Source organism: Elaeis guineensis, chromosome 9 (assembly GCF_000442705.2).
Source record: "Elaeis guineensis isolate ETL-2024a chromosome 9, EG11, whole genome shotgun sequence".
Classification (NCBI taxonomy): domain Eukaryota; kingdom Viridiplantae; phylum Streptophyta; class Magnoliopsida; order Arecales; family Arecaceae; genus Elaeis; species Elaeis guineensis.
The window spans coordinates 6073052-6088025 of NC_026001.2; the positions used below are offsets into that span (position 1 = coordinate 6073052).

A 14974-nucleotide genomic window follows, 5' to 3' on the forward strand; every position below is an offset into this window, starting at 1 on the left:
TATCTATAAATAAAAAAATATCATCCATCTAGGATATTAGTGTTGATTCATATTTTTTACTACACATGAATGGACTTCATATTTTAATCATATCATTTAATTTACATAAATAAAATTTAATATATTTTTTTAATAATATAATATTTAAATTTAATATTTTTTATTAAAAATTAAAAATTATTTGAAAAAAGAGTTTGAATACGTGACCAATGTTAATTTTTTCTGAATGATATTTATAGATAAGAAATGATTGCTTAGATAAATTATTTCAATTATTCATAAATTTTTCTCATTATATATATATATATATATATATATATATATATATATATATATATATATATGACGGCGACGATCAGGTGATGGGCGATGCCATTACCTTAAACTATGGACATATTGTGGGCCCACCCTAATAATTCCAAATCGAATCCACTGGGCTGGGCTTCGTCTTGCTCCATTTTGGTTTCTTCTACCCGTAACGGGCTTGGACTTGGGCTGATCCACGAACTTCAGAATCAGCCGCCAATTTCGGCTGGCAAGCTACAAATGGAAACCAATCACAATTCGCCACGCAGTTACTTCAGTTTAACTTAGTCTTTTCCTGGGGAGAAGGCTACGCTATCGCAACAAGGCCAAAGAAAAGCAAGACCAAAAAAAAAAAAAAAAAAATGGAGCTGTTTTCCAATTCTACGTTCTCTTGGATTCTATTCACGCAACGACCAAACCCAAGATTCTAGATTGAGACCCAGCTCGGAGAATTGATGAGATTTAGAGGCGGCTGGCGGATCCAATCTGCCTGAAGAACTTCGGATTCCGGTGGAATTTGGAGTGTTTTGTCGAAATTTTGATCCGTGTTTCTGCCGCTTCTTGGAGAGATTGGGGTTTGGTGCGAGTTGGATTGGGGGCGGATTCCGGATGGTTTCAAACGAGGTTTTTGATATGAGAGATCGGTCAGGCGGCTGATTTCAGGTGCGAAAGCCGGAATATTTTTTGGTAAATTCTGTGCCTTTCTTTGCTGGAATTAGGGTTTTGGGAAGCGATCTAGGGTTCTGATTCGAGTTCAAAGAAGTTAGTGCCCTCTTTTCCCTTCAAGATTAGGATTTTTAGCTGGACTGCAAGCTGATAGATTTGAGGTTTGAGGTTCTTGTTGGGGTTTTGCCTGTTGATCTCTCTCCTTTCCAAAATAGTACCAAAAACTTGAGGGCTTCGAAGGAGACAGCTGAGGTCAAGAAGAATGCAGCCCAGGTATCGAAACCCAGGGGACGGGGTTCGGCCAGGTGGTCCGGCGGGGCTCGGAGTGGCCTCCGGCCGGATTTCGCCCTTCGGCCGGAATCATGGTCGTGGCGGCTTCAGCCGGGGCAACCTGAAGCCCTATAACGCTTCCCGCAAGTTCGACATCTTCATGGAAGCCGGGCGGCTTGCGGCCGAGTACTTGGTCTCCAAGGGCGTGCTGCACCCGAGCATGCTTCCTGGGAGCTGGCCAAATGGGAATTTTCAGGAATTCAAAGGGCAGGGCAGAGAAAACCCCGTTCCACCCCAGTTTTCTGATGGCAGGCCTTCGGCCCTCACTCGGCTTGGGAACTCAGTCCCTGATGTTGGCCATGGCCGCAGGAGGTTTAATGATGACTATGATCGAATGGGGTCAAGAAAGAGGGGAAGGAAAAAAATGGGTTATTATAATAGAGGTTATGGTCCAGATTGGGGTAGAGAGAGGGGAAGGAATGGGCCGTGGATGGAGAGAGGTAGAGGGTATTCTGATAATGTGGAAGATGAGGAGGATTTTGCTCCTGGGTATCGTAGAGAACGGCGCAGTGGGTATGATGAAGTTGGAAGCAGTGTCTCGAGGGTTGCTGGAGATGAGCCACCATCAAAAAGTGAAGTTGTGGGTGAATCTGGATCAGAGCTCGATGATGCTGGATCAAAGGCGAGTTCTTCCAGCACTAGGAAAGATGTGCTGCCAGAGGGGGAATATGTGGATATGAACAAAGGGATGGATGATGTGAAGGTCTCAAACTCAGAAAGTGGAGAAGTTAAGAGCAATGTGAGTGGTGAGTCGGAGGAGAAGACTGTGCTGGAGGAGAATGTGGCCGTGAATCCTTGTGGTGCCGAAGATGGCCCAGCGATCAAAGATGGAAGCAGCCTGTTAAAGTTATGTGGTTTTGCTAAAGTACCTACCAGACCCCGGTCATCACTGGCACATAAAAATCCAGTAGCTGATCAAGCTCCTAGTGCTGAGGGCAGTGACAAAGTTGAAGTTATTTCTGGAGGAGGGTCTGACATGGTTGTTGAAGAAGCTCCAATTGAGAGTTCCTCAAAGGATTCTCACCCAAGTCAAATAGACAGTCCGAAATGTGAAGCACATGCCGAATCTGGTGTTCCTGTTGTGCAATCCTCAAAAGAATCTGTAGATCCTGTTCCTGTAATGCAATCCTTGGAGGAATCAGTAGACCCTCAATGTGAAACCCTTCAAAGCCCTCCAGGTTTTGAAACAACCACAGTGATGATAGATGTGAAAAATGAAGATAGTTTTGTGCAACAAGTTCATGAGAAAGGGGAATCTGAATTACAAGTTAATTCATCTCCATCGAGCGCATCTCATGAAAATGAATTCTCTCAGCTGCATGATGTGAGAGTAGCACAATCTAGAACATTTACTGAGACGCCACCTCAGGATGAAGAAATGATTGAGGCAGCTGATCAAGTGAAACCAGATGGTGGTACCTTAGTTCCGAAAGTTGAAGCTGAATCTATTGTCAAGTTAGAAGAAGAAAAGAATAATCAACCCACTTCATTTAAAATCTGTGACCTTAACCTTATGGAATGTCCTGAGATAACCGAGATTCCTGATGATCCTGTTCTGGGCCAAAGTTATACTTCTGCACCTGCACTGGAAACTGAGAAGCAACTTCCCGTAAATTTTGGCCTGTCAATAGGTAGCAATGCAAATGATGCATATGACTACAACCCAGTTTCGGGTGTTGACAAAGTCATTCCAGTAATTGATTTGGAAGCTGATTCCCCAGTTCAAGCCAATGCTTGTGATTCTTCAAAACCTAAGTGAGCTTCTTTAACATGAAAAAGAACCTTTATATGTCCTTGCTAGTTCATTTCTGAAGTTTTCAGACGTTATAGATGAACTCATGGAAAACTAATTTCATAAAAAAGGGGCCCGTTTGGGTTTTCATGTGCTGCAAAACTCACAGCATTGCTTCAAATTACTTATATGATTTGGTAGACTAGCTCTTACGAATGCATACATCACTAAACCATAGTGTGCTTGTAAAACAGGAATGAGATGATATATCCAAGCCTGGAAAATGTTTTGAACCACCAGGCACATACAGATGTTCTCCCTGCCATTCAGGATGGCTATGGTCTTGGGATCCCTGAGTACCTTGGAGCTGATATATCACAGGCGGATCTTAATAATCTTCAGGCTGGAATTGGTCTTCATGGTGCAGAGGTACTATAAATGCACTAGTTATCATAGTTACTCTCAGAACTGAATGCTCCAGTTGCCTGTTAATGACCTTATCACGATTTGGACATCATAAGCATCGCAACTTTTTCCTACATACGTTGCCACTACAATATCAAAAAATACTAAATATTTCTTTTCGTTATCCTTCTTGTAGGGGTTTCCTGGAGTTGATGATTCAATATACGGATCACTTGGAGATATAGGTACAGTAATTGATGTTTGATTGCTGTTATGTGAGCCTTCTTTAAAAAAATGGCAGCTTTATTGACTGATATGATCTGTGAGGTCCATTTACTTCAAGCTTTGATAAAAGCTTAATTATAGCAAGGAACCAGAAGTCATAATTTCTGTATTGAGTGCATTTGCCATGTGTACATGCATGTAAGAAGAAGAATCCAGAAAGTAAATCCTCAGATTTATCCGAATCTTTATGAATATGAATAATTGTTGTATCAGATATAGACTTGCTAAAGAGTCGAAGGCAAAAACACAGAGTTGTGGTCCATGTTGACGTCAAAGGTTATTTTCCCATGCCTTTTCAAGAGGATTATTTCAACAGTCATCCTGAACCCAATCATTGCAGTCAAAAAAATAGGTCGAAGAAAAATTAAACAAGACATGTTATGAAGTGTCTTAACACTCTTCATATCACAATGAATAATTAGCAGTGTTTTAAAAAGTGACTGATATTTGGGCGGCCAAGAGACTGCACAACACATAAATATAGTATTTTTAAATATATAATAAATAAATAAAATATATTAAGTACAATTAAAATAATAATTATGATAATAATATTTTTTTGGATAGGAATATTAACATTAATAACAGGAACAACTAATAATTAGTGCTTACTATTTAGTATCTGTTGTGGTATAAAAAGAGCATCTTTAGTCTCACATTAGTTGTGAGTCAAGAGGGAGTATGGTTTATATGGATTGGAACCTTCTCTCTTTCACGAGATATCTTTTAAAAGGCAAAACTGTGAGGCTCCAAATGACTTTGAGACTCCAAATAATCAAGGCCTACTGAAGTCCATTAAAGCCCAAAGATGGTTATGAGCCAAATTGGACAATACCTCACGTACGTGGGAGCAGAGTTAATTCAACCATCCGAGCCATCCGATCTCTTGATTGTAACATTGGCGCCGTCTGTGAGAACGCCTCTTGTCCGCATGTACTCTCTCTTGACTGGGGGGCTATGTTGTGGTGTAAAGAGGTATCTTTAGTTCCACATTGGTTGTAAGTCAAAAGGAAATATGGCTTATATGGATTGGAACCTTCTCTCTCCTATGAGGTATTTTATGAGGTATTTTTTAAAGGACAAAATCGTGAGATTCCAAATGACCAAGGCCCACTGAAGCCCAAGGCTCACTGAAGCCCAAAAATGATTATAAGCCAAAGCGGACAATACCTCACATATATGGGAGCGGAATTAAACCAACCATCTAAGCCATCCGATCCCTTGACCGCAACCGTACCTAATTCTGATAGTGATAGTTATAACATCATTGAAACCCACATTTGACATGAACATTAGTTTGAACATGCGTCATTCACACTAGCCTAAAAGAGTGGGTCATATATTTGGCTCCATAATGCTAAGCTGGTCACATATGCAACATTGCAATGCTAAATGAGCCACTTAAGATGATGACATGGTACTAAGTTGGTTCTTTTCCCAGCATATAGATGGTATGACCACATATGGGGATCGTATATAGGCAAGACGGTGCTATCAGGGGACTGCATACACATATGCAGTCATATATGTGGCTTTATGCACCACATTTTAAGAATTGATGACTAGTACATCTATGGATTTTTGTAATTTTACTCTGATTTTATATTTAATTAGGATTTGGTTTGAACATATGAAACATGGATACTTCAAATCACACGTCATGCCCATATCGAATATATATTAGATACCAATACTCACTAGATAGTTCTCAGATACCTGTTTGGTATTTGTGTTAGATATCCTATGTTTCAAAATTTATAAAAAAAATGCTTCGGATACTTCCCGATGTGCTTGAGATACTTTCCCAATACCTCCAAAAATGAGGATGGCATTTTGCTTTTTTTTTAAAAAAAAAAACATTAACCTTTTAAGGTAAATGTCAATTTTGGATTCTATGATGTTAACAAAAAGTATATATTGGAGTTCATGGATTCATTTATGACCAAATAATGAGCTTGCGGAAGTTGATACTGACCAGGGGTGGAGCCCAAAATTTTTGTTAGGGGGCCAAAAATTATGATACATTTACACTGATGGATCATTCTTTAAGGAAATATTAAATATTTAGATTTATATCAAAATGTTAATGGATCGAGTATTTAAGCTTTCAGTGTAATTTCTTATGAGTAAGGTCTTATTGGAATAGGGAGATGCTCCTTAGATAAATTAAAAATGCTATGCTTCTTACATATGATCATGCGCGCGCGCGCGTGTGTGTATATAACTTGTTCTATGATCTTGTTCGACCATCATTTTTTTTAAAAAAGGCAATATATAAAATATGAGAAACCAGTTTGCATTTATGGATTGTTTAATATGGAAAGGAATTATGCTTGAATAGGCTTTCTAAAATATAGATAAAGTTTTGCATTGATGGGTTTCTGAAATATGGATAAGAGAAAATAAGGGGGGGAAGAATCATAGATTAGATATCTAGGGAGGCCAACTGTCCAAATTCCAAGTTATACAAACTTGGAGTCCACGGGAATAAGGGACACTTGCCCCACTCTTGGAAGCACAAATACTAAAAATTACATGCCATGTCCACATCATATCGATATCAGATAATGACACTTGTCGTTACTTCTCAGATACATGTTGATACTTATGTATCATATTTTTCAGAATTTTAGAAAACACATCGGATGTTTTCCAGATACTATTTGGATACTTCCCTAATACATCCAAAAATGAGGGAGAGGGTCAATTTTGTAGTATATTGACATTAATATTCAAATATAAAGTATGGATTATGGTCTGTGAAATAATGACAACGGTGAGCTTGAAGAAGTTAATGTTACAATATAAAGTATGGAATGTTATTTGGATGGTCTGCCGTGCTTCATTAATGCCATTTTTTTTATAGCAATACATATGCATTTGTATGTATTTATGCATGCATGTGTATATAAAATGAATAAATGCTTATATATGGATATATGTGTGCCATCTCGGTGTATCCATGTCATGTCATATCAATGTTCTTCATCCATGTCCATGCTTCATAGGCCCTACCTCAGCACCATGGCCCCTAATGCTAACATGTAAAATGTCTATGTTATTGTGATAACCTGCTATCCTTTTATAGATGCTTGCTTACATGCATACATATGTACAAATATGTTATATGTAGTTATGCATAATGTATAAAATGCATTATCGTTCTTGATGTACTCTAGCTCTATCATATTCTCTTTTTTTGAGATTTACAATATCAGCATATCTATCTCGTGTCATATATGTACCCCCTGTTCATGTCCATGTTTCATATGTTGGAACATACACAACTTTGTGCTGCCTGGTTTTTGTCCTGAACCTGATCTGAATCATAATTTGTATTCTTATTTGGCTAGACATGGATACAGATGTTGAGACAGTTGAGGAATGTCTGGTTCACTTTACAAGCTCTACCTAAAGATTGTAGATTTGTTTTTTCGGAAGTTTTGATTTTTATTCTGAATAGCATTTTGTGTGATTTGTAGGCTTTATGGAGGTCTGGGACCAGCCGCCTCAGGATTATGAGCCACCTCCAGATTATGAGAAGTTCTTTTGAGCCATTTCCCAAGTTGCAGCATTAGATGTAATACTGCCTGTTGTTCATCCTCCAGCAATTACCAATTTCTGGACCAAAGACATATAAAATATGGGAGAATAAATAATTTCTGGTTGCTGGAGTTGTTGTAGTAGTTTTTGTTTTCACTATTTAAGTGCCATATGATTACAAAAGCAGGGATCAATGCCTTCTTTTATGTCTAGTACATGAAGCTCCGTGTCATTAAATATAGCATTTTCCTTTTCTTTTTGATTGAAGTTTTTATTCCCCAAACAATTAATTTAACTTAGTATTTGCTGAATTAAAACTTGCTGGTATGTCCATTAAATATTGGATTGATGAAGATGCATTACATGCTTTTTCACTTATATCTTGTTTTTTGAATTTTCTTTCAACTTCAGCCGGTCTTTTATTTAATAAACGTCCCCACTTTATGTTGCACGAACACACCATGCACATAAACCACCATATGAGCATATCCAAATATACAGACTGAATAAAGGACCATGATAGGCTTAAGTATTGTTATTGAGTGCCAGATAATGGAGTTCTGTGCATCTGTGAGGGGAGGAGTTGATTGGTAGCTGTTCCTGATCTTAGCAAAGAAGTTCAGAACAAGAACAAGAACCGATTCTTGATTTTTAAACTAAGAGTTGGTGCTTGCTTTTCCAGTAGACCATGTGGATCCTGCACTGTTTATTTTGCTACAACTATTCTTTTTTTTTTTGGGAAGAAGAACCTTCTTCTATCATGTTTGCACACTTACTTTACATGTCATCCTAAAAGCACCAGGTTAGCTTACTAAAACCAAAGACAATGCTAGATGAATTTGTCTTGGATGACTAAATTCCCATGAAATTTCTGTTTTGCAATAAATATCTGTTTTGAGCAACCTACGTTGCAGAAATACATCTCACGTTCACTTACCAAATTGGATGGGCTCCCAGACTAGCTTGTGTTCTAGTAGTTTAACTCATGATTTTTAGCAGACAAATGTCTGATTCATATTTTGAAATGGCTAACAGGGCAAGACTTATATGGAATCTCTAGCCAAATCACATCGTCAAGTATTTCTTATTATTAAAAATATACTCCTATAAGTTTCTAGTTGGCTTTATTGTGATATCTGTATTCTGTAGAGATGGATCCCCCCTAATTTTCATTGTATTGGGCTCCCATTGAAAGTTGATATTTATTTTATTTCCCATGCTCCCTAAATCCAGTAATTTTCTTGGTTATAGTGAACTGTTGAATCTAAACTACAACTCGCTCTTTGTGACTTGAAGAATAGCACTGGGGCTACAGCAGATGTATATTTTTGCAATTACTGGAATGCAGCCTTTAGAAGCGTAGGAATCGTGAAGATCTTATTCCGACTCCTTTTCCTGTTCATTTCCTAGCTCCTAGATTCTACGATTTGACCCACATGTGTGAAAACTTCTATAATAAGCATCCTTGACAGTTATCACTATTACCTAGCAAGTCATATAATATTAGTGGTGTTGTTGGGGAAATGATTTTAATCCAAATCACCAAGCAACTGGACTCACCTAATTTCCTCTATGTTTCAACATATGCACATAATTACTACCTCTGGAAAGAATCTTTTTCAGATGCTATATATTATTCTCTTAACCAGAGATCCTTTCAGTAGCCATAGTTTCTTTTGCATCTGAGACTTTGTATTGCTGCCTTTTCCAAGACTGTTTCAGTAGTAGTTTTCCCATTCTTTGTCTCTCATGAAGAGAATTGAAGCAGTGTTTTCAGCAGCTTGTGATCTAGACACGCTGTGCCTCATTGTGTCTGTCTCTGAACTGACAAATTCTAGGGGAAGCTTTAAGAAATGCTTTTAGCTATTTTATGATATGAAAAGATTTGTGTGAAATTCCTTATTAGCTTTTCTTCTAAGATGAGTTCCAAAAGTTCTCTTGTTAATGAGTTTGATATTGATTAGACTTATCTATAGTGGAATTGATGTCCTTTGGATTATAGCTTGAAAAGTTTTGAGAGGTGATGCTTTAGTGCTGACTTTAAGAAGGATGTGTTTTGATGTTTGGCACCAATGAGACCTGTTTATGTGTTCCTCATTGCCTTGTTGGTATCTTGGACATGAAAAGAAGGCATGTAGGAAGGATACCTTCTTGGAGCAAGGTGGTGAATATATCCTGGCCTGGCTGTTTGAGCAGCAAGAGAATTAGAGAAGCAGCAATGGTTCATGTGTAACTGATGATTTTGACAGTATTTATATATTTTACTTCAAATTCTTGAAGCTCTGCAAATGTTACGAACTGCATTTGATGAATAGATGATATATAATGCTGAAGTGGGGATAAATGGGATTGGTCTTTTGGGGATTTCCCTGTAACTTTTTTAGGAGTCAGTGGCATTATGCGTCTGCTAATGAGTTTGGTGTTGTTTAGATCTACTTTTTGATGTACATGTTGGAATGCCATGAGAAACCAGGAAATCCAGAGTTCAGTTCATCCAAAATATGACTCCACTTGTGGTCCCCAACTAATGAAGACATATATCATGCATGAATGGGGAATGGTAGAAGTTAATATTAATCAATTTAATCTGGTAGAGCAGTTTTTTTTCTAGAAAGAATTATTACATATATTTTGCTGCTAGTTCAAGAGAGGCATGCTATAAACAGTTCGACACGAATCTGAAAATTCTCCAATGCATCAAGTATCTGAATAAGTTGGTTTCGGAAAACCTTGATTACCGTTGTTTGGGTGGCTGGATGTATCCGCTGCCATTCTGATGGCAGATCGCAGATGACTCGTATCACATTCTTTCTGAGCTTAGCACCACTTGACTTTTTTGGACATGTTAGTGTGGCAATTTGTTAATGTTGCTAGTTGATTTGTAATATTTGCTTTGATTTGTGCTGCAGCTCTTATTCCAGTTATTGAGTAAATAAAGTTCAGAACTTATTCCTCATTAGTTCCAGTTGTAAAGTCGAACATTCCAATACATTATCCGATCATGACATCTACGACCACCGCATTAGCTTCCATTGACATTGGTGGTTCTGTAACAGCTTGGCTGTAGCACTGTAAATTCAACTGGCAAAACACACAAAAGCACATCTTCGCAGCTCCTTTGAAAATATTTCACCTTCATACAATAGCACAAACCAAATTGCATTTAGGTGAGTTATTTTTTTGGGTAATATCTATGTTTAGAAGAATAGGTGACAAAACCACAGGGAAGTGGATTTTTTTTATTTTAATTATTTTTTTATAATTTATTTAATCTAATTTTGAATCAAATACTGCTCAGCGGAGATCGGGACAAAACTCGTGAAGTGCTGGTAGGAGGGCGGTCAACCGCACCGTTGCGGAGCGCTATGTCCACCTGCAAGGCTTCAATGCACCGCTATCCGTATTTGATCAGATTCTCACCGATCACGTCCTTTCTAAATGAGGGAGAACGGTGGCCGCAGCACTAGTCCGTCTCTCCTCAGGAGCCCGAAAATAGGTTCTTCTGGGGTTGCCAGCATGAACCGAGCAATCCATATCAAAATGCGACATCGGCGACGTGCTAAAGTTAGATCAATCGGTCATAAACAGATGCTAAAAAATCAACTCCAACACGACTTAAACCAATGTTGGGTCTCATTAATTAGACCTCCTCCTCGACTATTTCTTTTGGTCCGGCCATGGGACTCATTAATTAGATCATCCCACCACGTTCAAAGCATAAGACATTCCACCAACCAATTCCAAATCTAAACTCAATCCAACGAACAAAGAAGGATCCAAGAAAGCAACAAAAATCTAGAGGTCACGGGGCGGGGCGGATCCGGACCCACACCCCCTGGCTGGGCAGCCCGCGTGAACCACGAACCAGAGATAGAACCCCGGCGGCGCCACCTCCGGCGAGGGCGGCGCCACCGCCTCCGCCTCGTACGCGAAGGGTCCCACCTGCGTCACCCTCCCCACCGGCAGTACCACCGCACGCTGGTTCATCCCCACCGCGTGCGTCGCGAATGCCGGCGCCATCGCCACCACCTCCACCGAGCCCGCCCCCGCCCACCCCACGGACGCCTCGAAACGCACCGCCACCACCTCCCCGTACCCCACCTCCGCCACCACCTCCCCGTACCCCACCTCCTCCGCCGGCGCCCCCACCGCCACCACCCGAGGCCTCGCCGCCGCCAGATACGGCGGGTGGAACGCCTCCAGGCTCAGCTCCGTCGGGTACTTCACGTTGGTGAAGTTGTACCGCACGTGTGGGTTACTCCCCCCTACCAACACTCGTCCGTATGGATCCAGGAGCGCGGTCGAGTGGTACAGCCGCGGTATGTTTGACCCGTTCAGCACCGTGAACCGGAGCTCGGCCGAGGCGCCCGGGCTGTAAAGAACCGGGTTCATGACCGGTTCGCGGGCAAGCTCCCACCCGGCGGTTCCGGCGGCGGCGCCGTTGACGATGAGGACGTCGCCGGTGGGGAGAAGGATCATGTCCCCCATGACCCGGGGCATCGGCATAGTCTCCATGTTCCAGGCCGGGTTCGGGTCGGCCGGGCCGATCCGGCCGCAGGTGGTGGCGGCGGGGAGGAAGTTGCCCCGGAGGGCGCTCTCGTAGGAGCCGCGGGGGGCGCCGCCGCAGATGAGGATCTCGGGCCGTGGGAGGGTGGTGCCGTCGGGGGGTAGGCGGAGGGGGAGGAGGACGGAGGAACCGGAGCTAGGGTAGTTGCGGGGGACGTCGTCGGGGATGGGCGGGAGGCGGTGGAGGACCTGGTGGCCGGCGACGTCGAGGATGACGGCGCGGGTGTTGGCGAAGACGAAGAGAGTGCCATCGGGAAGGAGGTGGAGGAACGGGTACAGGTTGTTCTCCGAGTTGCCGTCGCGAGTCTCCTCCAAGAATGGGAACGGAAAGATAGCTCCGCCGCCACCAGCGGATTCTTGGCGGGGGAAGAACTCGTAGGAGAACTGGCGGCGGCCGCCTACGATGAGGACGCGGCCGTCGGGGAGGAGCTGGTCGGAGGCGTACCAGCGACGGACTGTGAGGTAGGAGGGGAGCTCTTGCCAGTCGGCGGTGGGATCGCTGGAGACGGAATCAAAGAGGCGGATGGAGTGGTCGCCGTCGTTGAAGCCGCCGGACTGGAGGAGGGAGCCGTTTGGGAGGAGGGCGCCGGAGGAGCACCAGGTGTCGGAGAGGATGGTGAGGGGGCGGAGGGCGGTGGAGGGGAGGTCGAGGAGGACGGAATGGGCGGTGCAGTCGAGGGGGAGGCGAGGTCGGCGGGGTCGGAGCGGCAGCGACCAGCGGGGAGGGAGATGTTGGAGGGGCCAAAGTCGGTGCGGTCGAACATCACCACCTTGTTGCCGGGGAGCAGCTGCATGTGCATCGCCGAGATGCCGATGCTCGCATGGAGAAGCTGCCACTCCCCGCCGCCGCCGGGCGGCGCCACGACTCCCTCGACCAGAAGAAGAATTAAAGCCAGGAGAAAGGTGGCGGTGGCGTTTCTTGTTCTTGTTTTGGTTCTTCCTGTTCTTCCGTGAGTTGGAGTTGGGATGGGGTTCTCCATGGCTCCCATCTTCTTGGGGTGTTAATCTGGTGGTGGGTTTGAGGGGTTCTACAGGGTTTTTCTTGGGTTCTTGAGAGCGAGTAGATGGAAGGGAGATTAGAGGAGGAAAGTACACAAAAATGGAACGATTGCGTTGCATGGAGGGAAGGAAAGAAGGGCACACGTGACATGGGCCTCGTTCCTTAAAATTGTGATCATTGACGATTTTGACCGTGGGGTCAATTGGAAAGGTAGAATCATCAACGTTGGAGCAACAGAAGGAGAGAAAAGGAGAAAAGGGGTGGTTGGCAATTTGTATGGCCGTTGGGTTTTCCGGTCGAGTCCCGTGGTTAATTGGCTCCGCTTGGGTGCTGGTCCGCTCTGAGAAGTTTTTTCCTTGTAACTGCATTCATTGGCGCCCATGGGATGTGAGCAGTGTTTAAGGAGTTTGCTTACAGTCAAATCATATGGATGTCAGTATATTGCAGCATTTATATATTCCAGCATATGGTAAACTCTCAGCCTTGGACCTGATCCTATGAATGTTAAAAAATTAAATAAATAAAGACGTCTTGGTGCATTACACAGTCCTACCTCCATAAGCCGGAGGGCGGTGTTAGACCACATTTGGTCCGTCCAACGACGTGTCTAATTTTCTAACACGTGACAGTCATTTGACATCATGATTTGATGATTCAAAAAATGTGACCCACGCTGTGTCACAGCCATCGGTACCAAATCAATGACCGTACGAGTCGGTAACATGGTCGTGCTTACATAATTGGATTTCTATCAATTTTATCTGAGCTCCCCCGTCTCCTAAATTGGATGCTCTCGGGAGAACATAATGAACAATCTCTCTGGGCCGGCATTCTACGGTATGGACCCACGATCCTCCTAAATATAGGTGATAAGCCCCATAGCAATCTGCTAACACCCACTTTTCTAGTTTTAATAGTCATTATACTGACTTCGATGACATCTATCACTATGACTTTGACGGTCAAGACCTTAACACTAACGGATAAGGCTGCAAATGGATCGAATTGATCCATGATCCAATCCGATCCGATTAGATCTGATCCGGACCCATTTAAAAGATCCATGGAGTTGGGTCGGGTTCAAAAATTGGATCCGTTCTCTTTTCCGGATCGGATCTGGATTTTTTGAATTTGGACCCGACGCAATCTGACCCGATTTATGGAGACTTTTAGGTTAATTTGGATCTTAAGATACTGATCCGATCCGATCAGGACCCAAACATAGGATCTGAACCCAGTTAGAGTGACTCACCCAAATAGGGGTTTGGGTTTGGACCAAAATTTTTCAAACCTTTCGATTTTTTCCATCCGATTTTCAAACTAAAAATCTTCAAAACTAAACATTTTCAAATCCTTTGGTTCTTTTATTCTGACTGTTGTAATATCTATAATAATCCGAGGAGGAAAGTTTGGATGGATTCTTGATAATTTAAATAAAGGGCATTTTGATTACTTCTTTTGACTTCTTGTTGGGCTCAGTTTTCTAAACCTTTTATTTATATTTATTGTACCATGAGGTACAAAAGTAAGAGGGTTTCTTGAATTCCAATTCATTTTGTTGACTTTAAAAAATTTCAGAGCATGCTCTGATGTGAACAGATGTTGTGTCATCCACAATATATGCAGTCTTATTTTTAATCATGTACAAGTATTCTTCTTATATGATGTTTTAGATTGGGACAAGTATATCACTATATAAAAATTATTTTTTTTTTACTTTTTTTTCTTTTGTATGGACTTCTAGAATCTTGACTCTTCTCAAAAACCGCTTGTTTCCCCTGCTATCCAATACAATTAATTATTAAAAGTTACAGTTGGAGGATTGAAGGAAAAAAAAGGAGACATTTCTTAGTTGTCATCCAGCATTAGTATTCATTGATGGTAGGTTTCAAATAAATTAAACTTGTGATCCGATCCGATCCAAATTGGATCCGAACCGGACCGTATTTCATGGTTTGGGACTGGGTTATATATGGATCCGACCCAACCCGAATGATCCAATGGGTCAATAAATTCGGCCATAGACTGATCCGATCCGACTTGATTTTTTATCGAGATGGATATGGATCCAATATCAAGACTCGATCAAGAAATCGGATCGGGTCGGGATCACTTAGGATCCGATCCTATCCGACCCATTT

At 42.0% G+C, this 14974-nt stretch overlaps 1 protein-coding gene and 1 pseudogene across 1 annotated transcript; one reads left to right on the forward strand and one right to left on the reverse strand.

Moving 5' to 3' along the window:
- The first annotated feature begins 647 nt into the window (after positions 1 to 647).
- On the forward strand, positions 648 to 7534 carry LOC105051935 (uncharacterized). The gene is made up of 4 exons (XM_010932585.3): positions 648 to 3057; positions 3289 to 3463; positions 3636 to 3684; positions 7207 to 7534. Exons 1-4 carry the CDS (start codon positions 1235 to 1237, stop codon positions 7275 to 7277), a joined length of 2118 nt encoding a protein of 705 aa, XP_010930887.1. The 5' UTR covers positions 648 to 1234; the 3' UTR covers positions 7278 to 7534.
- A 3332-nt stretch (positions 7535 to 10866) lies between these two features.
- LOC105051966 (aldehyde oxidase GLOX-like) lies at positions 10867 to 12891 on the reverse strand (annotated as a pseudogene).
- Between the last annotated feature and the right edge of the window lie 2083 nt (positions 12892 to 14974).